The following is a 26,208-nucleotide window of genomic DNA, read 5'->3' on the forward strand; positions in this document are numbered from 1 at the left end:
AGGGCTCGGGCTGCGGAGGCTGTCATGGAGCACTGTCTCACTGGAGCTCAGCTATCGTTTCTCTCTCGTCCTCATACGTACGGTCCTAGTAGAGCCTTCTCTGCCTGTTCTGTGACATCTAGAGCTGGGAATTAAGAACAACGAATTGAAAAGAAAAAAGTGACACTAATACCAGGATAAATCTTGACATGTTATCAACTTTAGCACGAACTGTTGATGATTAACCAGTACCTAAAGGGGGCACAAGAAGGCTGGAGAGGGACTTTTTATGAGGGCAGATAGTGATAGGACAAGGGGGAATGGCTTTATACTGGAAGAGGGTGGACTTAGATTAGAGACTAGGAAGAAATTCCCTGTGAGGACGGCGAGGCGCTGGCACAGGCTGCCCAGAGCAGCTGTGGGTGTCCCATCCCCGGCAGTGCCCAAGGATGGGGCTGGGAGCAGCCTGGGCTGGTGGAAGGTGTCCCTGCTCAGGGCAGGGGGGTTGGAACTAGAGGATTTTGAAGGTTCTTTCCAACCCACACCATTCTTGGATTCTATGATTTAACTTCAAATTATTTCCTTCCCACTGCTTCAAGAAGAGATTCCTCTCCTAAAAATCAGGTACCTGTAACCACAAAGGGGCCACCTTTCAGAGAATGTTTTGCTCCATGAGATATAGTCAAATACGATGCTACTAAAGAGACATTAAGTACCCACCCAGAGAGGGGATGGCACAGGTACGTGGGTTGTCTCCCACAGAGGCTGGACACATGCCCCCACTGTGCTCTCAAGGCAAGGGCTATCGATGCCAGGATCCACGCAGGCTGCAGCCTCCTGCTGGCATGAGATAAGGAGTTGCTATTTGTGCTTCAAAAGAAATAGCAACATTTGGAAATTTTGCTTTCATTTTAGATCAAAATTAAAAACAATCTGTCAACACTTCCTTTGAAATGAAAATTGAGACAAAACAGCAAAATGAGTATCAGCATTTAAGATTAACAAAGCGCTTTGTTAATGTTTTCTTTTAAGGTAAAATATTTTGGTTTGACTTTTCCATTTCTATAGATGTGCCATAACTGCTCATGTCATTTTGCAAAAACTACAGTATAGCCCCAAAAAGTATAACAGTGTCTTAGAACTAAAACATTTTCGTCACACTGAAATAATGATGCTGAAATGACATGCCTCTTATTTTAAAGAAAAAAGTGGCATCAGTTGACCTGTTCCGGCAGAAACGTCTTTCCTGAATCCTTCTGAAACTGGTTAATTCCCTGCTGTGGTGATCAGAACTGTGCAAAGCAGGTGCCTTCTCAGGGCACACACCTTTGCAGAAATGTCTCCTTCTTCTTCTGCTCAGTGCTTCTAAAGGGCAACTTGTTTTGAATACTGCCTTCCTCACACCTGAGGCTCCAGGTGAAAAACAAGTCTGGTTTTAATCTGAATGATTTTGTAGTTTGTAGGGCAGTCTACAAGAAGCTTTCTGTCCTAGGAATATACTGGGAGGAAGGTGTGAGAAAGCGGCTTGGAAAGAAAACTGCACCGGCACTGGTTTGCCGTGGGCTCTTGGGTTAATACAAGAAAATATGTGGGGATGTGATGTGTGTCAGACAGAGTAGGGGTTAGTGGCTAACCTAGGTAAAGCCTAGAATATTTATCACATCTAAGCATTCTTGTTTTTTTTTTTTTTTTAAATCTCAGTGTGAGTACTTTTTCAAAATAAAAACCAACTCCTATCTTTCTGTTTTCAAGCCTTTTCTGGATTTAAGGCACCACACGAGAGCTATTCTGATCTTTTGTTATGCCCAAGTCTCCCAGATCTATTAAAAGCCTATTAAAGATTTTTAGTCATTCTCTCAGAGGAGGGAGAGAATTTGTGTCCAAGTGGCTATGACATGCTTCAAAGAAAAAACAAAAACCTTCCTTTCCAAACGGTTCAGGGACACACAATTTTTAGCTTTGTTTTATTGTACCATACTTGAGTTTCTGCAGCAATAAACTAAAAAACAAACCACACAAAGAAAAGCCCTAACCTCCTTTTGTAAATCCTTCCATGTGTATCGATGTACAATATTATATGAAGACCTAAGTGGGTCTTGAAACACAGGATTGTTCTTATTTTCTTATTGTTCTCACTATTCAGATTCTGCTGCATCTCTCTTCTCTTGCTTGATATTGTAGATTCTTTCAAAGCACGCTAATCAATTTTGGTTCAAACTGAATTGCTGTCACACATCAATGAATGAAATTAAGTCAGGTTAGGTCAGGGATCTCTAGATACCTAATCTAAGCTTCATTACTGAAAGCTGCTCCTAGGCCCTACATCATTTTAATCAGCATTGGGCCTATTGATCCGTGCCCGGGTGTTGGGCAGTCTATAATTCTGCAGAAACTTCCACAAGTCTTACAGTCCTAAACGTCGAGAATCAGGTTTGGTAGTTTGTTGTGGAGTTAAAGACCTCCCAGGGCAGTGAGATTAACTCGCCCAGCTGAGCCCCCGCCGCTGGCCGAGACGGGCACCCTCCGTTCCTCTGCTTTCCCCATGTGCTGCTGCTTTTTGCCTGGTATTAGCTGTCCTGGCCGTGCTGTCGCAGGAGAGCCACTGATGGTGTTGAGAACTACCTTTACAAAAACAATAGCTGTCAACTGGATCCGCAGGAAGGAACAGGAAACGCAGAACTGCATTTTTTGGGGTAGCGCACATCAATCTCTTAAAGAGCCATCAGAATCAGCAATGTATTTTCTGCCCTCTTTTTTGGTTTGTTTTGTGGGGTTTTTTTTGCGAAGAATATGACATGATTACGGTGCTGTCACTTGGTTTCTAGTTTGTTCTAATTTCTGTTGGTATTTCAGGAACAGGAGAATGTGGAAGTACATAATTATGCCATGCAACCTAGAGTTACTTCTGTATCTTCCTTCAGTACTGACGAATGTGAGCCTAAGTCTTATCCAAACAGTGCTTGATCTGAGTTCCTCAAGTATAAGATCAAGTAAGAAAATAGAGATTTGTCCAATTGCATCATGCTGAACTGGACTCAGATTGTAGGCAGGACCTGGTTTGCTGTCTTTGGAAACTCTCAAAAAATATGATTTGCAGAAGCCTAAAAGAAACCTAAAATGCCAATCTGAACAAGGCTTTGTGTAAGTTTAGTGTAAGAAAAAAAACCAAACAACCTGGATTGTAAAACAATTTCTCATAATTCCTTAGTTAAATTTTTAAAACCACCACATCTCCTTTCCTAACAAGGTGATTTTTTTTCATTGTTGATTCTCAGTAAATACTCTACAAGCAGCATTGGGAAATGACACAAAATGAAATCATACTCACTCTGTATGTTCGTATTACAAGGTGTGCCAAACACCTTACAAAGAAGACTAATTATAATTTGTTTCATTAATGAAGAAACGCAGGTATGACAGCCTAACTCATTTGCTTGGCATCGCACAACAAATCAATGATGAAACTACCTACAGGCTTTTTTGTATTCTAGGCTTATATTTAAACGTTTCTCCTTTGAAAATGAAAGGAAAATAGGATTTGCTGTGAATTGAAATATTTTTCAGTTAATTGAGGGGATGTGGGTTTCAAAATATGCAAACCTCCCCAACACTGAGCTTCATCCTAAAGGTAGATTTGAAATAATCTTTGTTACCACACAAACATACAAGTCATTTGTGCACTTTCTTTGCCTTATTTCCATAGAAATAATTGTGGTTTTTATTTTATTCCTGTTCCAGGGGATATGGTTCTAGTTGCCTCAGAAACAGGTAGATATTATTTGCATATCTTTAAACATTCTCCCTTAAACAAACCAAACCAAACCAAACCAAAACACAACACGAGTTTTCATTACACCTACATGTCATTGAATTTCCAGGACCTCTTGATGTTCAATGTTTGTGTGTCCCCCCGCCCCACTAATTCAATTTAAAATATCTTTCCTGTAGAAACCCAAAGGGGTTTGGGAGTACAGTAGTTGAAAATCTGGTCTTTTTTCCTCTTACAGGGGGAGGGAGAGAGAGGTGGGGGCTGAAAAATGGGAAGCGTTTTCTCTTACCACTCCTCCTGTGGTAGGAGGGCAGGAGGAGGAGGAAAGAGAGGGAATGTGACTTTATTATTTATTTCTTGTAAGCTGGGGGATGACATCTTGAAAAATTAAAGATTTCTGTCTCTCTGAAAGACTTTTTCAGCACACATAGAGAGTTTTTATAGTTGGGCTGGTAGATTTATGTACACATTCTCTATCAATGAACGGTATCAAAAAAAGGACTTCAAGAAAGAGAAAGAAGTTAGACAATTTCAGGTGTGGCAGGGCATGCCGGGATTTGAAGACACACCAAACTGTAACACTGAAACTTCTCCATGAATTAGATGTGAGTTTTTCCAGATCATAAGCATCCACAGTCTACTACTATCTTCAAAACAGAGTCATATTGTCTTCTTTTCTATGATTGGCTGTATTTTGTCATTTGAATTAAAACCTCTTTCAGTGCAAAGATATTTGTACCCAGCATTCTGTCTCATTCTGAAAACATTCTGTCTCTCTTCCCAACATTTTGGTTTTGTCTGGCTAACGATAGGGAAGCAGGCATGAGCCCACCAAGGGCAGTGACCCCATTAGGCTCACTGGATGCCTTACTGGCTAAGTGGCAGACTTAACACCATTGTGCTGTTTGTCATGCACCACCTATATACCTGTGTAAACTACACAGTGCTGTCATTTTTTAGATTTAGAACAGATTTGCCATCTAGTCTGACCAAATGGAAAGAATTAGAAAAGCTGTTCAACAATGAAAATTCGATGTTAACATACAGCTGGTTCACTTGTGGATGCTACAATATGAAACAAAAATCTTCCTTCAGTGTCATCCCCAACGTGCTGCAGCGATCATTTAATATACTACAGGTATGTGATAAATGCTACACTTCAGAAAATAAAATACCACCTTTTTTCAAAATAAGAAAGACAAGGATCAGTATGAAACCAGAGGCTGTTTTCCCTATCAGGTAAATCCTGCAGAAACTATCCTCTTAGCTTGTATCACACTTTTAGAGGCAAGACATGAAAGCAGCAGCCCCAGTGGCTTCACCCATCCTCAGAGCAGGGTCTGTGTTACTGAGCAGTGCCAAAGAAACTTGTAACTTGCAAATAGCAAAGGGGCAGAAGGTTGCAGGGCTGCAGGCTCACCAACTGCATCATGCAGCATTGCAATCAAACCTCACCTGTTGCTTTCTGAGTGCAAAGAAGTGGCGTTAAAGTGCTTAATAAAATGGCTGAATTTGTTTTAGTCTACAACAAACTGCTAGTTTATATTTCCGTACAGAATCTAGTCCAAGAATTTACAAAAAGCAATTTTTTTTCCTGCAACTTGCTTTTTTAGTGAAGAAAAGCTCTGTTCAAAAGTTTTGAATAGTAATTCTAGGTATTTTAGGAATAACTTTTTTTTTTTTTCAGTTTTAAAAGAACAGGTTAGCATCTCAGCTTTTCAAATCAGCAATTATGGGCTTTATTTTGCTGGGTTTGGTGATACCTGTAAAGGGAATGGGATGTTAAGATAAATGAATTTGCCCTCCTAGGGTTTTTAAAGTAGGTCGTGTAGCTGCGCTAGACTTCAATATGCATGTTTACACCTTCTAGGCTTGTTTTGGCTGGTGGGATTCTTTAAGAGCAATCATGCTGGGAAATGCTGAAATCCTCAGGAAAAGCTGAAAATTGAGAGCATCTGACCAGCTCTGAGAATTACTACAAAGAGCAAGCTGTGCTGGGGATGTGAGCTAATGGGGTGTCTGGAGGGGAAACGCAATCATCTGGGGTATAGAAGTTAAAGAGAAGCTATGCTCTAGTTAAGGTCTGGTCTCCACTTCCCTGTTTTGCTGAAGGTAAGTTAGTATTTTTGTAGCTTTAACTGAACTTTGATACCTCTTTTGAAATTATAAAGTGACCCTTGAAGAAAAGGACATAGGTTAGTCTGTAGTCTGAATTGTGTTGCCCTTTTCTATTATTGGTGAGCCTGCGTGCAGGCTTTGCTGGGGCTGGCTTCAGCCCGGCAGCCACCGCTTGCTTTGAGACTTTCCCCTGTCCTTTGCCAACTCTTTTCACAACACAGTTCTTCCTGTGTTGCAGAGATTCTTCACTTGCTCCCTATGTGGAGTTCCCACTGATGTTTTGGGGGAGGATATCACGAATGCTGTAGAAAGTGTGTTATTGTCTAATTATAAAAGCAAACTAACAGTTTCAGTTGATAGAGACGTCTAGTGCTAGGAAGGTGCACGTGCTACAGGGGTCTTCAGGCAGGGAGGGTTGTGGCAGCAGAGCTGCAAGGGCAAGATGGCCAATAATGAAAATTGTTAGCGGTGTTCCTGTCTTCATGATGAGCAAAGTGGTCAGAAGAAAATGAAGAGGTAAATTCACCATGGCTTTAATGCAATCTCATGCATTGGCGTTTGTTGGGTTTGATTTATTTAACCTTTTTTTTCCTTAGAGGTTTGGGCAAGCTCTGTTTTGTCTCTCTGGTCATTTGTTTGGTTAATGATGCTGGCTGGCTGCAAGGGAACATGTAATGCAGGAGACATGTAAAGAAGTGTCCAGTCCTAGGTATTGTTGAGATTTTTTTATGTAACTGATATCCAGTGGGGAATACCATTTTCCTTTTAAGAAGCTGAGAATCAGTTGGTGGCACAAAACTCAGACAATTCCCCTGTAAAACGCTTAGAAGCAGCAGCACTTTAAAGCTGCACTTGAGAAAGCTTCCAGCTACTCTAATTTGGTCAGCAAGAGTCCCAAAATACTAAATCTTGAGGTATCTTTACCTGTTCTAAACCATTTTTGCAGTTTGTAAGAGAGATTCTTTTCCCAAGCTCCCTGTCATGCCATGGCATAGGAGTGCAGCAGCTCCGCTCTCCTCACGCTCATAGCCACAACCACGGCTCAGCTCTCCGCTCAGGCTAGCGAGGTGACTCAGCCCCCCCGTCCCACATGCGAGTTGCAGGATTCCGACCATTAAAATCAGTGTTTGGCACTGCCAGGTGCCTTGAACAACAAGGCCTGTCCCGTAAGGTCAGTTTAAGTCATGCTGCCACTTTTTCTTCCTTCTGTTGACTAGGTGGAGAGGCTCACAGAGGTTCATTAGCTCCCCTCTGCCTGACCACAGCCTTCACAAAAACCCAGAAATTTCTCAGGTCTGCTTAGTGAAACAAGGATTTTGTACGCCACATCTGTAAGTGTGAAACTTTGAATATCCCTACTAGTATCATGTAGTCCTCCAACAGAGAAAGGCTTGAAAGGCTTTTGACTTTATAAGCCATTTATTTATTTTTTAAAATAAAAGTTGGGGTTTCTGTATGATGCAGTTGCTGGCAGAGACCATTATTTGTACACCCTGTGGATCGTTTCCTGCATGAGAAAATCAACACAAGGGGTCAGAGAAGGCAGCTTGCAGCATGGGAACGCTTGCTGTGGGTGCCAAGTTCATCTCTTAGCTGTTTGTGATGGTCCACAAAACGTGTCACTTTGCTGTGACATCAAGCAGCATTTCTAAGAAATGTAGCCATGCCAGAGACTTTTTTTTGTTGTCAGGCTGGCATCTGGGAGAGTGGATAAGCTAGGACAGCCACTGGCATTACGTTCTATTTAGGGACTCCAAAATGGTACTGCAGAGTCTGTGTTTCCTCTGTAGACAGCTGATCAGTTACTTGCCATCAGTCTCATGCTGTGTCGGGCCAGCCCTGGCCATGAGAGCAGCCAGGGATGGGCTGGCAGGGGAGGATGGACGCCTCTGGGCACATAGCTGCCCACAAGTACAGGCCTCAGGAGGAGACTGGGATGCGATCCAGGTCTGTATCAGGATTTTACCTAATAGTAAACAACTGCAGATGTGCCACTCTGGCCTAGAATAACAGTCAACATCATTCTTTAAATGCTTTATTTACAACTTGTGTGTGTGTGTGAAATTATCATTCGCCTTCCAGGAACAGCCACTGCATGTCCCTCAGTCCTACCGAGGTGTTGGGGCGGGTGAGGCTGTACGTGCTGGCTGTGGGGCTGGAGCCCCAGCCTCTGCTCCGGGCTCACCTGCCCTGTGCCAGGCTCCCCTCCCGCCGCACCCAGGGACCTTGTCCGGGAAGTAGTGACGAGGGGCTGCCTGCACTTCCCCTCCTCTTGTCAGAGCTGCAGCCACAGCGCAGGGTGGGAGAAAAGGCATCATCCCCAGGAAGGCAAGGGAGCGTCTGCTGCGTGCGGGGGTGAGGGCCACCGTTGGGCACGAAGGCCCACACAGGAGGGTGTGAGAGGCGGACAGAGTGCAAAAGGGAGACAAGATAGCTCCTTCTTGAGAATAAAAAGGAGAGAAGATAGCATCTTCTCGAGAATAAAAGGGAGACGGGCGTATCTCCGCAGGCACAGCTATCAGGCTGAGGGCGGGGGACGAGCAGCGGCCTCAGCTTAAGGGAGGAAGGCGCACAGGCCCCCTGCGGGGCGGGCAGGCCCCGCCAGTCAGGCGGGAGTTCGGCGTTCCCACCTCTGATCTTATAGGTCTTTTCCGACCTGGACGATCCTGTGAGCCGCCCGCTTCCCTCCCCCGAGGCTCTGCGTGGCGAGGACGGCGGCAGCGCCCGGCCCGGCCCGAGGGGAGCGGGGAGCGCCCCTCGCCGCCCTGCCCGCCGCCCCTCGCCGCCCCGCCCACCGCCTCCCTCAGGGCTGCGCCGCCCCGCCCCCCGCGCGCCACCGCCCCCCGGCGGGAGGGGGGAGGAGGAGGAGGGCGGGCTGTCGGGGCCGCGCACGGGGACGGCCCGGGCGCCATGTTGGAGGCTTGCTGAGCCCGGGGTCTCCGTGTGTGCGCGGCGGCTGCAGCCCGTTTCCTGCGCGGGGCGGGGGGGCTGGAGGAGGGGAGCAGCGCGGAGCGGGGGGGGGGGCGACGCCCAGGCGGATCATGGATGTCGAGAGGCTGCAGGAGGCTCTGAAAGGTGGTGCCGGGGCTTGCGGCGGGGAGCGGTGGGGTGGGGGCAGCCGTGTCCCCGCGCTGAGGGGGAGACAGGGGTGTCCCCCGGAGCCGAGACCCTCCCGGGGGGGGGGAGCGCCCTTGGCTGAGGGCAGCGGCTCCCTCCGCCGGGGACGAGGGTCGGGGGGCCGCGCTGCGGGGACGGGGCTGCCCGCGTGGGTGGGGAGGGGGGTCCCGCCGAGGGGGCCGAGGCCCGGGGGCTCCCCACGGGGCAGGGGGAGCCTCGAGTCCCCGCCGCCCCGGCCACCCCCGGCTGGCGGCGGGCAGCGTGAGGCGGAGCGGGGGGGGGGGCGGGGGGGAAAGCTGGTGCCCCCCCCGGCTCCCCTCCTCCCGCAGGCCGGGGCTCCCCGCGCCCCCTGCCCCCGGCCCGGCACGCCGCGGTGCTGCCCTGCCTGGCCGGCCGCAGCCCGGGGATCTGCCGCCGCCTCTGCTGTAGCAGCTGCTCAGAAGAAGTTGCAAATCAACTTTTGTTACTCGGATGCGTGTAGTTTCTCCGCACGAAAATATTAAGTGTTTTACAGGGCTGGGAAGCTGGTGGAGCTCTTGGGAACAGCTGAAGCATTGTGGAAGCGTGAACATGTTTTTGTGGGAGCTGTGCTGATCGTTAAAGCAAACAGATAGCTAATTATTATGAATTTTTGTTCTGTCCTATTTTCTTTTACCATTTTTTCTGTGTCATTCTCATACCAACAGATTTTGAGAAGAGAGGGAAGAAGGAAGTGTGTCCAATACTGGATCAGTTTCTTTGTCATGTTGCTAAGACTGGAGAGACGATGTAAGTGGGACTTTTTTGGTGATCTGCAGTTGTGGTTTACAACATTTCTGCATTTTAAGTTAATGAGGTGCTACCTGGCTCTCTTTCTCTGTAGATTGCTTCTGTGAGCTAAATAAGCTTCCCTTGCCTCCCATTTAATTTTGGATTCGTTAAGTTTTGTTTGTTGGTCATTAGTTTTATCTAACGGGGAGACTTCTTAGGGTTTGCTCAGGGCTATCTGTCGGGTCTCACTGTTCCTGCTCAGTGCAGTAAACCTGTTGCTCTTTCTACATTTCCCGTGACATTCATTTTTGTTAAATGGAAAGTTTAGCTCACTGTTGTAATGTCTGTTGTATAGTGCTGTAGTGTCTGTTGTACACAGTATCTGATAGTATTATTCACATAAAGAGATGAATGGCTCAGGGTTTTTTTTTCTAGGCTTTGTATACGGTGCTGTGTGCTGATTGCGGCTAAGTGCTTTTGATGGAGAGGGGAGAATCGGTAGGTGCTTTCTGCAGAGGAGACGTATGGGAACAGTAGGTGCTTTCTGCAGAGGAGACGTATGGGAACTACTCTGAATTTCTGTAGTCGCTTGTTTTTCAGCTCGCGCAGGAGTTTCGCTTTTCCTGCGCTCCCTTCCACAGCTCCCCGTCGCGGGTCTCCATCCGAACGGGGGATGTAGCTGGAAGGAGCCGAGCTACGCGCTCCTCGTCAAGGATGAGCGCTGGTGCTGTGCTGGGTGACTTCCTTGCTGGATCACTATTTGGCAGGAAGGGGAAAGGCTTCCCTGGGTGCGTTGCTATAGACTTGCTCACTTTCTGGCTCCCAGGCTGTCTCCTTGTTTTTGAGGCCTAGTGCCAGACTACAGGCTTCAGCAAGAGATAGGTCCTTTTACCAGTGTTTTGTCAGCAAGCAGTGATCGCAGGGGCTTTGTTAGGATTTCTAGAATCCCTCTGACTTGTAAGGGGTGTGGAGGTTTTCATGTTTGTGTGTTTTGTTCGGGTTTTTCTTTTTTTGGTAGCTTGCTAGTACTGCTTGAATTAATCATTTTGAAAGAAAAACAAGTTCTGAAATGTAATTTGCTCCTTGAATAGGAGGTTTTGGCTTAGCAGAAATACACAGCTGTAGCGATTATGTTTAAAATATTTTCCCTGTTAGGAAATATTTCTTCAGGCTGTTTTTATTGTTTCTGACACTATTATATATATTCCAAAGTAACTTTAAAAGAGTGATTGTATAGGGGCAAACTCTTGGGAAAATTCTTTCCTATCTGAAACTTGGAGAATGAATAAACTCCTGACTTTTATTTCCATTTGGGAATTCTAGATTTCTTTAAATTATTATTCGATTATTACAAACTATTGCTTAAATCTATCATCTGGAACTTCATGCAGCCTTTTATTTTTCCAGGGTTTTCTCAGGCTTTTTGGGTCTGTAGCTCTCTTCAGCATTCTTGAACCTTTCTGTTGCATTACTTTTTCCTTTTTTTTTTTAGAAACTTCTGATGTGAACATCTGAGATATCTAATACAATCTGGAGACAGACATAAAAATACTGTTCCATAATGTCTAATTTGCTTCCCCTTATCTACTGAAGTCTGTATTTCTTCATCGGGTATACTTCTATTTTTACTGATGTGTTATATATCAAAGTAAAGGGAAGAAATAGCAAAAATTAAAATCTCATGGTAAACATTCTTGTGAAGATTGGTAATATGCATTATAAGAACTTAATGTATTTTTAATCTAGCACAGCTTTACCACTGTAAAAGTGTTCTGGAATACACAAACCTATCAAATACCTGTTAATTCAAAGTGAGCTGAATCTTCTCTATTTCCAGTTACACCCAAGTAGCTTTATTGAATAGAAATCCAAAGCAGTAATAAATAGATTGCCTGGGAATGAGATGATGAAATCTAAAATAATAGCTTGTAGTGACATTTATTAAGATTTTTTGAAGTTTGGAAGCTCAGTTCAAAAAAAAAATAAATGGTTAAGTTAGGGTAATCAGACAAATGGTTTGCAGACTTAATTATTGAAAAACAATGGATCTTACTCAGTCACAGCCTGTTCCTAAAGTAACAAACAAGAAGTAACCATGTAAGTGAGGACCAAGACAAATAAGGATAAGTGAAATGTGAAGTATCTTTGCCTTCAGTTATTGTTGTTTGTAGGAGCATTATATAGTGTTCATGGGGATTCTCTCAGCTTTTTAACTTACTCTGTGATGAATGCTGATTTTTCAGATGATACACTGCAGTCTACATCCTGGGTTAAATGTAGGGTGTTCTCACTGCCCACACCCAATACCTCTTCAGGACATAGTTGCAGCAGATCTTGTAAACAATTAGTAAACTTAGTTTGAAAGGGTGCTAATGAAGTAGGTTAAAATGACTTTTAAGGTTCTTATCAAAGCATGGTGGTGGCATCCATAGCTTGCTTAACAGACTGAAAACATGGGCTTATGTAAGGCTGTCGGGTATCTCCCTGCCCCTGTTTCAATGTGCTAGTTCATCTGGGTGAATTATGAACAGGTAGATGCAAGTTTATGTTAGTCTGTAATTTTACTACTATTTCTCTTGGCAGTAACCTGGGCTAACGCAGCCCTCATGGTACTGTTTCACTTGTGTTTGTGTGCTTGTTGAACTGTTTACGTAGCTGCATGGTATCCTAGAGCAGAAAACTGCTCGCAGTTGTAACTACCTTTCTTTTTGGGAGCATTGTTTCTAACAAGGTTCAGTTTGTTGATCCAGGTTTTGTCCCTGTTAACTGGTATGTCAAATTCCAGCACAACTGCAGAGGTGGTGGTGTGGGGAGGAACAAAGGGTGAGAGTTGTATAAGCCAGCAGTGCAACTATGATAAGGCTCCTCAGAGTGTGTCTTTTCTGTAGTTCAGCGCCTTTTTTATTTACATGGAAGGTCTGGAATAAAAATGTTGCTAAATTTGGTTGTGTTACCAGCTTAGATATAGTTGTGTTATCAGTACCTTGCAGTAAAAGCCTGATCATGCAATCATGTGTGTTAACTTCATCTATTTGAAGTTTAAGCTATCTTCTTGTGCAAAGTTAACCATTCACTTAGTTGTTTGCAAGATTATAGCCTGCATTTACAAAAGCCAGTCTAAACTTCCTTTATTATAGGTGAACAGAAGCAAGAGTTTGTTTGGCTACTTTGAAATATTTTTGTTTTGTAATGGTTGCTATGGTAAGACTTATCCTTATGTGAAATAGGAAGTTTATGGTTCAACCTTTTTTAATCTGTGTTGAGTCTTAGGACTCTCCCCAGCCTCAGCCACTCACACCAACCCCATTTTTCCAGAGGAGTGATGTACTCCTTATTGACTTGACTTTTTACTAAGTTAGTAACGTGGGATTTCCTTAGTGAGACCAAGTATAGTCAGGGAAGATAATTATAACCTCCTCTTCTAGTTTGTGAAAGATCATTGTGGCTTGCAACATGGAGTAAAGTGAAGAGATACAATAAAGTATAAGATAAATTTTTTTATCTGAAAGACCTCATTAAAAACAGGATATGTTTTTGTGCTTGTCTTTTGCTTAAATAATCCACTTGCCTATTTTTCCTGAAGTAGAAATGGCTTTAAGAGACGGTACAGAAATCACAGCACTGCAATATTAGAAGTTAAATGGTTTTTGTTCTCCTGAAGGATTCTTTGAGAGTAGATACAAAGATCATTTATCAATTGTGATCTTGTGTCTTGTATTTAAAACATGTTTTCTCTTACTACTTAGGAAATTCTCCTGGATTTAAAAATCACTCTGCCCCTTCAATAGCAAAAATGTTTCTAAACCATTTATTTAGGTACTTCAACAAGAAAATCCCAATTTGTCGGACTGGAAAGGAAAACTAGAGTTTTTCTTTGTTCTAAAGGGTGAAGTAAAACATAAAAAACCAAAAGCAGTCAAAAACTTCATGTCAGTTTTCTCTGCATTTCCCCTGATCCTGCCCTGGGGCAAGCAACCTATAAAGTGCAGTTTTAATGGCTTACTATAGTGGAAAGTATAATACAGATGTTTACTGACTATGAAGGAATCCAGAAATAAGTAGTGAAGTACCAAAATCCAGAGAAATACGGTATTTAGGCAGAAGTGATTAACTGTAAAATAGTTCTAGGCTTAAGCAGAGAACACTGGCTTGGCCAGGATGTAATGTAGTTATACCAGTTCTTGCCCTGAATGCAGTATAAACAGCCATTAAAATATGTTCTGTTTTTATTTCTTTGTGTAGTCATGTTCTTTCCTTAGAGTTTCCCTGCAAGATCTGAAATAGTAATTTGCACCTCATCTAAGCCTGAAGACAGAACCTCTTCCCCACCGCCCCCCCGTACCTTGAGGACCAACAAAAATGCTTTTCTGCAAAGTTTCTCAAGTCAAGTTTAAAACCTATGGTTGTAGAGCAAATAGGAGCATCTGTAGTATCATCATAGCATAGCCTAAGTTGGAAGGGACTTCTGGAGGTCATCCAGTCAGATCCTGTACTCAAAGGGAGCTAATTGCAAAAATAGTTTAGGTTGCGTAGGGCATTGTGCAGCACGTCTGAAAATCTCTGGTGATGGCAATTCCACAGCCTCTGTCTCCGTTTCACTGCTTAACCATGTGCACTGGGGAGAATGTTCCCCTTGCAGCAACTTGGAGTTACCCATGGAACAACCTGGGACCTCTGACTTGCCCCTCATTTGTGCACCCCTGAAGGGAATCTGTTTCTGTCTTGCTACCCCTTCTGTGGTGAAAGGCAGCACTTGGATTCTGCCGCCATAGCTGTCTCTTCTTTTTTCAGAAGACACGCTGCCCTACCTGCCTGCCTAGGTTGTGCGCTGCAGCTCTTTAACCAGCTTGGTAGCCTTCTGGTCAAGCATGTCCCCAAACAGGACACAGTATTGTGGTTGTGGAGTCACAAGTGCCAGGGAGAGGGGTGTAATCACTTTCTGTGATATTGCCGATATAACCTGGTTTGCAGTCGGCCTTTGCCACAGCAAGGGCAGGCTGGCAGGCGTTCAGCTCCGTCTACTAGCACAGGTATTAGTGCCAGTATTGACTGAGCAACATCATTTGTAACTGGTTGCGGATAGACTTTGGACCCTGTTAATCACAACCACTAACTGGGTAGGCCTGATGGTCCGCTGAGTCTGTAGCTATCCGGCTTAGCCACAGAGGTGCTGTGGGAGACTGCTGAGGCTGAATTAACAGTGCCCGCTGATCATCCCTCATTGACGGTCAGGTAGCGCAGAGATGATGTGCTGTTGGTAAATTACATAACTGTAAATGTAAGTTACATAACTGTAATTCTACCAAAGATAATGACAAGAAGTATTTTTGACCCTTTGATACTGTTTTGTGTGTTCTGTGTAGCAGGAAACTTTTTTCTTAATATGTTTTTCAAACACTTTTTTGGAGCACTTTAGCTTTTATATTATTTTGTTACAGCAATAAAACAGTTTGTCAGCTGTAGAAAAGATGTGAGTGGAGATACAGTAGCAGTGAACATGTGTAAGAGTAAGTTCCCCTTCCTAGTTTCAGTGTTCTAATGATGTATTCTGAACTCTTGTATAAGTAATTACTATACAAGTATGTTGTATAGTATATATGTATACAAGTATGTATATCTGATGTTACAGATACGTATATTTTTGTAGCCATACGTCCTTTATATTATTTCACATGCTTAAATTTAAGTCTACCTCTTTCTATAAAGTGTGTTCTCTGGTTTTATTCAACTAGGAGTTTTGCTGCTTGACACCTGTATGCTAGTATTTTTTGACTAGCTTGAAAATTTTGTTCTGATTTGGAGGCGAATATTTATCTGAATATCTTGAGAACTATTGGGGGAATGTAATTTGTTTAATTAAATAATCATAAAACAATTCTCAAGTTGCCGCCATGATAAATAGAAAAATACTTTCTGGAAGAAGTGTGTGCGCGCGTTTGTTTGTATAGGCCTCTTCCATTTCCATGCTCATAGTGAAGCAAGAGATGTGAGTAAACTTCCTTGCGTTGTTTCCTACTATTATTCTTCACTAACTCCATTCCAGTTAAGTGGCTGGAATTATTCCCCACTAATTCCCATTCCACTGACGCTGTTTTCTGTCTCGTAATCCCTGCACGCCTCCGAAGGACAGGAATCTTGGTTGAAAAGCCTGCTGATTTATTTTTGTCAAAGATAGTTTAGCTTCCTTGGTCTTTTACCTGTATTATAAAAAATTATGTATGTATTAAATGTACAGTTGTAGTTCTTCATCTGTATCACAGTTGATTCCTCTGAAATTACTTGCTCCTGCAGGAATTGCATGCTATTGTAGTATGTTAGTTTAAATGGTGCCACTTAGTATCTGTTGGGAGTGGGATTTATGGTGTAAAGGTCAAACTTTAAACTACCATTATAAAATGTGCATGAGGAACTGATCCTAATAAACTTGAGTCTCTCTAGAATATGCATGTAAGGGAAGACGAAAGTCAAGCTCCTCATAGTAATGCTAACTTTGCAGTAATCGGACTATTTTAACTGCAAATGTAACTGTGTGTGGACTTTGATCTGTAAGTGCATTTTTCTTCCCTGTTGCTGTATACAGTCTGTTCTTGTAAGCATGCTCCCTGATAGTCGTCATGTAGACAGGTCATTTACTTTCCCCAGACAACCACCTGACTATTTATTCTGTAGCAGTTGATACAGTTGTGGGTGCTTCTGATGATCACCTTCAGCAGTATTCTGTTGGCATCCTTCTACTCTCTGAGCTCCCTTCTCCTGCACTGTTTAATGGGATTCGTTCTCATCTTCAGCTTCTATCAGTTCTTAGCTTTACCTCTTAGTAATGTTTCTTCATGACTGCAGTGGCTGCCTCAGTATTACTTCTTCTCTTTTCCAGTGGATGTCAAGTCTCCTGTTCTATGGTGGCCTCTTGATTGTTACTATTTCATTTGAAGTACTTTCCCAGACATTTGGGTGTTGTTCTGCTCAATATTACACTTCACAGTAGCAAGGATGTTTTTCTGTTTTGACCTAGTAATCGGTGAGCCTTGCTCCTTTTTTGTGCCCACAGGTTTTGGGAAGGTTTGTGCTTGATGACACATGTTTTTGGGGGAAGGAACAAGGCAGTGGTGCATGTGGAAGGGAGGTTACAACGCAGTCTGGTTGTCTTGGGGAGCAGTGGTTTATCCAGTTTGTGAATAAACCAGATGCTGCTGCTTTTCTGCCAAGCTGGTATGTCTCTGCCAGGTCTCAGTTATGGAAATCATACTACTTGAAGACAGTTACAATACTTCCGTGATGGCTACATCTGATGAGGCTTTGCTCAGAAACTGCGATGACACTGGAGCACCTAATGCCTGTGTATTAGGTCGCTGAGGCGGGGTACACCTTGTCAGCCCAAGCTTAGTGTATGTCAGCTTAACTGCCTTGTGTAGAAGCCAACTAGGTGGCTTTTGTTTCTGGTTTTGGAAGGAGTTAGTAATAGAGGTGTGATTTACTTGATCCTAGTAGTACTGCTTTCAGACCTGAGTGCAGCCTGTGTGTTTGTGGGATAATGCATGAATCCTGGCAAGTGTGACAATACAGTGCAAAGTAAATGCAGATCCAGAAGTACTTGCACAGGGTGCATTTTCCTTAATCTGGTTTCCCAGTTTTATTGCTTAATATAGTAAAGTTTTAATAGTATTATCTCAGTATGGTCTACTGCTCTTCTGAGGTAACTAGTGGGTATCTGTGCACTTGTCAGTTAACAGTGATAACTCCACTTACCAGGTAAGTTACATAATTTCTTTTATTTAGTTATTCTGTGCAAACTGCTGATAATTGAAACTACTTCAGTGTCCTGTATTAATAGATAGGTGTAATTTAGTTTGCATATGGAAGTGATATATTTATATATGCAATTATCTAAACATTAGTTTTATATCACTCAGCGTGATTTTTCTATAGGTAGTTACTATAGAGATAGTAAATGTTTTTCTTAAATTTTGACTCCTGGGCTTCTGCTATACAGGTTCATTGAGAAAGTGTCATCTGTTTGATGTTTCTGTATTCTGCCTGCATCAGCTCGAGAGTACTATAGAATTATATTGTGCCTGTGCCTGATGGATTATTTTTCTGTGCAGTATCTACTGAATGGGATGCACTCTGAATTGTGCTACAAAATTCCTGCAGAATCTGTAACAAGAGTGCACAGTAGCACTCTTGAAACGTGCCCTAGTGAACGCTGATCTGTTCAGTCAGATTTGTATCTGCATTGGAAATAAGTAAAATCTAAGAATAATCCACAGGATTCTTAGAGTTGAAATTAACATGGTTGTCTAAATTTCAACAAAATGTCCAATCATGTTGAAGGCACATCTGAACTGTGTAAGTGGTTTTTGGGAGGTATTTTGACAAGATAATGCCTGTCTACTATTGATCTGTGTGGCTAGTTCAAATGCAGCTACATTTATCTTTGGGAGAGCAGACTAATGTAAATGTTCCTAGGGCTGGTGTGATTGTAACTTGTGAGAGAAGTCTGATACCTTCCCCACTCCTGAACTTTGTGTGCTAGTTACTTAAGTGATACTGTTTATAATTCTGAGGTTAATGGGAATGTCTTTTAACTGATGTTTAAAGACTAAAAATGTAATTTAAAGAATATAGTCACTAAAATTGTGCCTCTTTTAAATAACTATTCCCAGTATAGTTTGATGTAGTAATAACTGGATCAAAGTTTTGCATTAAGCATTGTAGAAATGTGTAGTAATCTACTCCTTGTCTTGAAGATACATTCTACAGAGATGAGGCAAATGTGGGCTGAGAAAACAGTTGCTGTACACAAAGTGGTTGCTGAGAGTTCTGAACAATTTTGTGTGTTTATAATTAAGTTATGCAGGAAATACAGATTGCCAATCAGATTAAAAAGTGCACAAAACTCAAGTGATTTTAAGATAAAAGTTAGCACCCTTTTTACTAGATTTAATGAAGGTAAATTAATAATTACACAGAACATTGTTAAAAAAAATAATCCATAACTAGAGCAATAAGTATCCCGTATAATATGACAGCAGGAGGATACTAGGTCTGCATACATTGTAGCATAAGTTTAGTGTGGTTCCCTGAACTAGTGATTTTTCTGCATAATAATAACGATAAAAGAAAGGTAACTAAACTGTAAACAAGTATCGTTGATATTGCTCAGATGGGTGGGCTTAGTTGATGTTTGATGCATATCTAAGAGTGTTGTTAAGGCTTGGAGACCATTGTAGTTGGTGTGCACTTTACAGGAAAGTCAGCATCTTGTGTGATCATTCTACTTGTGATAAAGCTTGAAATTTATAGGAGATGTTATTTGAATATGTGTATAAATGAAATTATGTGAAGAATAAGAAATCAGAGTAAGGTAAGAATTTATGTATTGGCACACCGTGTAGAAGCAGCACAGTAAGTGGAATAGTTCGGTGAATACACCAGTTTATTTTTTATCAGCCAAAGGGAATTTCAGGTGAATTTTCAAGTGGGATAGGGAAATTCAATAAAAATATCATCTACTTTTACTTCCGCCTTTGTAGATAAGCCACTGCTGGTAGTTTGTGGAAGTTTTGAAGGCTTTCAGTTACTCTGTGCGTGTTGCTTTTCACTTTGTTGTAAGGAATTTAATTCTTGAATGAAGAACCTGTTGTAATCTTGAACTTTTTTTTTTTGTCTGTGGTCATTTTTTGCCTTTAAAAGAAAAATAAAGGTACTTGAGTTTTTTAGATAGCTGTATTAAAAAATGTACTTTCTTGAAAAGTTCTGAGTCCTAGTACAGATTTTTTTTTTTTTTCTGTTCCACAGAACAGCTGTATTCTGTTGGGGTCAGCTGTGTATTTATCAGCAGAGATCAGAATTAGTCCCTTGATGATTACAGATACTACTTTAATGTCTTCATCAGCTGTCTGTTTCCATAACTAAGTCTTAATCTTTGTTGTTCCTGGCAACAGCAGCAGTAATTTGCAAGTAGTAGAGAGGTGAACACTTCTACTACTAAAGTAGATTTACTTCTAATGTATTACAGTTTCTGTGGTTCTGGAATGAGCTCCTCACGCTCACAAGAAGGCGAGCAAAGACTTAATTTAGGCTGACAAGAATCAGCGAGTGAAAATGGAAAAATACCTTCTGTGCTTGTGGGAAATACCAGTTTCTCCTCTTTTGAGCTCTTCAATATATTTTTAATTAAAGTGAAAGGTAACATGAGGTCAAATCCTACTGAAGATAAAATGTGAGAGCTTTTTAATTTTACATGAGTTATCAGGTGAAAGTGAACAGGATGCTCCCCCAGGAAGAGCACTTGCCAGCATGTTTTCCTAACAGGAGTATACAGCAAAACACACCGTTCCAGTAAATTCGCTGTGCTGTGTTGCCTAAAGTTTAAAATTTATTGCTCATTCAGAAACACTGATAAAGAATCTAGCATTTGCTTATGTTTTTAATTTAATGTGAAGTTGAAGGGTTTGTCTGCTTGCCAGAAGCGTTTAAGAAACTAGTCTGCTTTGATGCATGGGGGTTTTTACTGTGTAAATGTTGTCATTGTTTGAAATTTCCCCTTGTAATCTGCAGCACGTGGATGTTGAAAGTAACAAGTGTGCAAAATGAGGACACTAATTGCATTGAAAATAGTATTAAAATAAAGCACAGGAAGTAGAAATAGGTTTAAAATTTCAAGAATATTTGAAGCAAGGGTGGAATGAAGTAAGGTGTGTTCTTTTGTCTGGTACAGAACACAGCTGCTTAAAGGGATGGCTCTGCTCTCTACTAGTCACATCATACATCTTATTCTTCCTTATCTGGAACATTAATTTTGTGGTTATATTAGTTATCTGCTTCACCTCCCTGTGTGTGGGATCACAGGGATGTGTGGGAGCAGCAGAGCAGGCTTGCCTCTTTTGGTGTAGACCAGGTACAAGGTGAAGCACCTGGTGGGACAGCACCCTCCTCCTCTGCACTGTGATGAAATCCCTGCTGAGCTACAGCATAGCTCATCTCCCCATTAATGAGAGTTCAGTGTTGCCAGCGTTCAGCCCCAGACTTTCTCAGGAAAAAAACGAAAGCCATTTCTCTACCATTGAGCACTCCTCATTAAGAAGCAGTCTTTATTATTTGTATAATAAATAACGAAATGGTGAGTCCTGTACAAAACCGAAAATGTCAAATGGCAACGGGTTTGGGTTTTTTTTGTACAGAAATGCTGTTGACTGTTTTACAGGTGGTTCTTAACAAGTTTTTTAGCTTGTACAACCCCTTTTATGTGACTGTACTTCCAGGTATTCTTGTTTATGCCCAATCAATGCATCTGAAATTGGGATGCGCTAAGTAGGGTGAAGATTAAAAAAAAAACCCCAAAACCAAACAACCAAAAAAATTTTGTAGACTCTATTTACTGCCTTTCCATCCCAAAGCACGGAGATAACTGAGGAAGGAGATGAGTGAGAAGAAAAGGGTGGCCTTGGTCTCTTTCCCTCCAGAGGACTGCAATCCATCTATTCCTCTGCACAGCTTTAGCTGCCGATTCTGCTGAAGAGGACCTCTTCGATGCATGCTCTGGTTGCTGTGCTGCTGTCGCAGTGGGGCCCTCAGTCCTGGGCAGGCTTCTGACACAGGCTCCCAGGTGCTGCCCTTTCCATAGCCTGGGGGAATGGAACTGCCCTGGGGCTTCTTGTACCTAGGGACAAGTGCTGTGCATTCTGCTGGCAGAGGTGGGCCTTTGGTTTGAGAAGTGGCGTGTTCTCTCTACAATATGCTTGTTTGGATGCATCTCGCATCAAGGCTGCAGAGGAGCATGCTGGAAAGCTTGCCGCCTTGCACGGGGCTTTGAATTGGACATTTGATTGCTGGGCACACTTCGTTTTCTGTGCCTTTTTACTTTTCTGGTAGTTCTGGGGATCCCATTGATAGACCAGAATAGAAAAGGAATTAACTTGTTATGAATGAATCCATGTTGCTTCTGACAGCCTGGGGAAATTACTGTGTCTAAGAGTGTATCTCCACGAGTGTTAGAGCAAGGCATAAAAGAGAAGAAATGGTTATTAAAGTTGGCAACTTGTTTCACTTTAAAACACCTGTTCCCTACTAGGAAGTCTCTGTGGGAGTGTAATCTAAGCCAACAATAATTGGGGGAAAGGGGGAGCTAATATAAGCGATTCTGTCTCTTGTTACACCTTAATCGAATCCCTCAGAGATTGTCCTCTGGTTCTGTACTCCTGTGTTCTGAGGACTTTGCCTTAAAATTGGTTTAGCGGAATGTTAAGTGTTTGCATCCTAAACATGCTATTTTGTACTTCTTTTTTCTGTTGTTTCTGCTTGTCAGAGTAGAGAAGAGTGGAGAGGGAAGCGGTCCTTTTTTTCACCAAGTTCTGATGCTTCTTTTATGGCCTGTTCAGTGAACTGAATCAATAGATCTACTTTGTTTTCCTTTTCATTTTATGTTCTCTGTGGTATAGAGCATCTCTCCAAAACAGATGGCATCCTCTTTAAATTTAAACAGAGTAATTTTGTAATGAACTTAAACACTGTGAAATCTGAAGACAGACATCCCACTAGGACTCCTGGGACTCTTCATGTTTTAAGTACATAGCTAGGTCTTGAGAAGCTTAACATCCCTTCAATATAATGTTTTTCTTAATTAAACCTGTAATCTGTGAAGCAATTCCAGAAAGATTTAAGAAATAATTACAGTACCTTAATTTCAGGAGGTAGCCTTATTTTGGGCACTCTGAATTCTTTCTCCTGTTCTTCAGTTAATTTTAGGTTTTGTCCTGCTTACCTTCCATGTGTTATATTGAAGTTTGAGACTTAAAATCCTGTAGAGTTTGTCTAAACTGTATGGTTAAGTGTTACGTTTCGTATTTTAATAGAGTTGCTAAAAAGGGAGCTAGGTAACTTGCCCTAATTAACTGTCTCTTTCACCTGTGGAGACTTGTGGTCCAGTTGACATTTGATGTCCAGGTTGGGTAGTAATAATGTTGGGGATCCCTGTGTTGTAGTAAAGGCTTCCAGTGTAGTACTAAATGTGTGAGAGAGGATTGTATCACATATTCAACGTGGATCATTTTTCTTAAAAATAGCAGGGGAAGCACGGTGTGTGTATGAAGGAGGTCGGAATATTGGTATTACAAATTTTCTCCTTGCCTTGTTCTAGTTCTCTGGAAGTTAATGTTTTTCTGTTCTCCAGATTGCAAGACTTCCCTCTTCATTTCAGGTTCTTGAGTTGCCTTTCATTATTCTGTTACTTTTAATTCTGTTTTTTAATGTTTGTCAAATCTTGCCCAAACAACTTTGTTAAACGTTTCTAGCGTTTTTCTTTTTTTTAGTGAAATTTTGGGTCTCCCAAAGTGAATATACCGGGTGGCAAAAGACTCTATACAAAACCTTGTCCAATGGTTGGAAGAAAATGCCAGTTAATTCTCTGATATTCAGAAACCATCTCGATAGTGCAAGCTATTGACAGAAGGTTCTCTCTTACAATAAGCAGTGTGGTAAGGGAGAAAGCTGCTTTCTCACATTTGTCGGTACAAACATTTTGAGTAAGCAGGAGGTAAGGGAATGGGGGGAAGTCTTTTGTACTCTGGGAGTGATAGGGCTAGATTATTTCCATATAGAATGCAATTTTGTTTTTGATGTGCGTGTTGGGAAAGATGAGTTCTGTGCCAATTGTATTAGGAGAGAAGCAGTCGTAGCTTGCAAGCAACTTTGTGGTAGTAATTATTTTAAATCAAAGCGTAGCATCAGATTACTTGAACTGCTTTCTAAGGTGACCTCTGTCCTGTGTTGAAGAGTGCTGTTTATCAACTAGAATTGGTGGATTGCCAAACTTGGTTAATGTTGCTTGGCAAACTTTGATCTGTAGTAACGGATTAGTTCCAACAGAAAATCATGTAGTTCAAGTACAGCTGTGAATTAGTTTACTTCTGTTAGAGAACAAAGTTAGTGAAGATTGTGTTCTTCCTTGTTTCAGCTCTGGTAATGCTAGGTTATGTCCCTTGTCTAAATTAATCTTTGTTTTAATTCTTCCTTCCCCGTGCAATGGAGATTTTTGCTGCCTCATCAACTTTGAGTGAATAAGTACGTTGTTGTAGTACTGTTGTGACTGTAGAGTTTTCTTGCTCGCCTTTGTATCTTTCTTCATAGGGCTTTCTTGTTTTCACTTAGTAATTCTGACCCTGTCCTGGGGTTTTGTGTATTTGTATGGGGGATTAATTTTTTTTATTGATGTTTTCTTGCTTAGCCTGTTACTTAGTCTCTGCTTGCTCATTCTGTGTCTTATGTCTTCCCCCACCTTTTTTTAGCCTTTTCTCATGCTGCTTCTCTAATTAGATGTAAATATTCTCAAAACTTGCTTACATTTCTCATGTTACTGGCTGTTCGGTCAGGTGCTGTCTGCTTTTCTGTTTGACTCTGTAAAACACAACTGAGTATTTTCAAACACTGAGGTCTCTTCCATCCATGTTTCTCTGTTACGATTCTAATTCAAGGTCAGGGACAGCATTCTGTTACAATATTATGCTGTTAAACATCTTTCTATACCTTAAAGCACAATTATCAGCATATATTAAATCTAGGACATAAGTATATGATACGAAGTAACGTACAAAGACTGAACTGTTTGACCCTGTTGGCTTCCATGCTTTCATCTGTCTGTTAAAGGTATATATATTTTTTTTTTTAAAGTAAATTGTTAAACTGTTAACATACACATTGGTACTGGGAGAGGTTGAGGTGTGTGGTTCTGCTATGACATATGTATCTTTACAAGCTGTAGTGCTGAAGCATGCTATGGTTGCTCCTTTTTAGCCAGTCATTACTGCCTCTGGTGAGTTTTCCCTTGCTAGCTGCTTTCCCCTGCCCCCAAATCAGTTTCTTTGTCTAATTTTCTGTATATTAGAGCAAAACCTTTTAGGTTGATATAATTGAAAGATGGTGGATGAGCTGGTGGAAGTAGAGGAAAAAAAGGCCAGCTGATGATGATTTGGAGTATCTGTTAAACTACAGGCTCATTAGCCCAGGGGAGCTGTCTCTGTACAGGTATATTTACACAGGTTGACCCAGATATTGTAGTGAGACATGCTTTAGATATATATAAAATGTATATAATTTTGGAGTTGTCATTCTCTAGAACAAAAAGTACGCTGAACCAAAACATTTTAGGATTAGCTAATGTTTTGAAGTACTCGTTTTGAAGATATTTTTATCGATTGTACAATGTTCGCAGGAATTTTTTTTCTTTGAGTGGCTATTAAAGAGCGCTCAAAGTTGCTGGTACAAATTCACAAGTTAGTGTAGCGGCCAGGAAAAGCATGTTTGGAGGACATAACATGCATTTAGAAAAGGCTGATCATGTACAATGTGGAGTGGGAAGAGCAAGTATTTATAAACAGGCCTGCTCAGAAGAAAGCATGAATAGTATTTTCTCCATGGAATTTCTTCAATTTAGTTTCTTTGCAGAGCTTAAAGTGTTTGTCAGTTATTATCTAGTGTGTAAAAACTTAATGAGCTTGTACATAAAGCTGTGTAGAATTTTCTTTTGCTTCATTTAGGCTCTTGGCTTAACTACAGAAGGTATTGACTAAACTTCGCTCTTTTTCACTATCTCCCATTTTGTAACCAAGCAGCTAATAAAGGGCTTGCATCCTAACGCTAGTTTGTTCTTGGGGAGCTTGTGATACGTGTAGATACATGTTTTCATTTCTCAAAAACAGGTATTTGCCATTTGTTTATCTCTTCTCACTACTACTGTTTGGCTTTTGAAGTGACCATTCTTTCAGTGCATGTTGGTAACTTAAAATTTCTGAATGGTGGATATTGTTTGCTTTGATAATTAGGAAAAAATGCCATTTTTAATCTGTTTATGAACTAATCGGTTTACTCTATAGATTTGCAAGTGAGTTTCAAGCTGATACAGACTTATTTCTACATGTCATTTTCATAGGCTGGTAAAACAGGAAAGGTAACTTTCCTCTTTTGATACTCACTTTTGATCACTTCCACTGAAGTAAATGAAAACTAAGAAAATCTTACTGTCCTTGCAGGAAAGAATTTTTTTTTTGGCAGAAGTGAGTTCATTATATTAATGATTTCTTCTTTGAAATACACAGCCAGATTATTTTCAGTTTTGTAGATTGCTTTGAGTGCAATTTTTTATAAACAGTTTAAAAAGTGTTCAGACTTTGCAGTATATTGTCACAAATGTAGAGAGGTTTCTCTAACAAATACACATAATTAAGGTTGCTAGAAGTAAAATTATTTTATATAAATCCTTTTATTAGTCCACCTTGTGTATTATTTTTGTTTTCAGAGGACTCATTCAGAAGTAGCTTAAACTGGAGGCATAGTACACAGCTGGCTAGGAGGTAGACTGTCAGTGTCTGATTACAGGGTGGTGGATGCTGGTGCTGAAGAGACTGGCTTTGAGGGAAAAGGAGGCAACTGCAGTTCTGGATGAAAGCAGAAAGAGCAGAAACTAGCTTTCCAGAGCTCTC

General features: G+C 41.5%; 1 protein-coding gene across 1 annotated transcript in view; it reads left to right on the forward strand.

Moving 5' to 3' along the window:
* The first annotated feature begins 8,803 nt into the window (after window positions 1-8,803).
* PPP4R2 (protein phosphatase 4 regulatory subunit 2) overlaps window positions 8,804-26,208 on the forward strand; it is a 32,629-nt gene continuing 15,224 nt past the window's right edge. Inside the window, exons 1-2 of the mRNA XM_080384376.1 lie at window positions 8,804-8,941; window positions 9,670-9,751. Of these exons, the coding sequence (XP_080240502.1) occupies window positions 8,908-8,941; window positions 9,670-9,751 (116 nt within the window). The 5' untranslated portion in view covers window positions 8,804-8,907. The remainder of the gene's footprint in view (window positions 8,942-9,669; window positions 9,752-26,208) is intronic.

Source organism: Falco punctatus (assembly GCF_963210335.1).
Source record: "Falco punctatus genome assembly, chromosome: 4".
Classification (NCBI taxonomy): Eukaryota; Metazoa; Chordata; class Aves; order Falconiformes; family Falconidae; genus Falco; species Falco punctatus.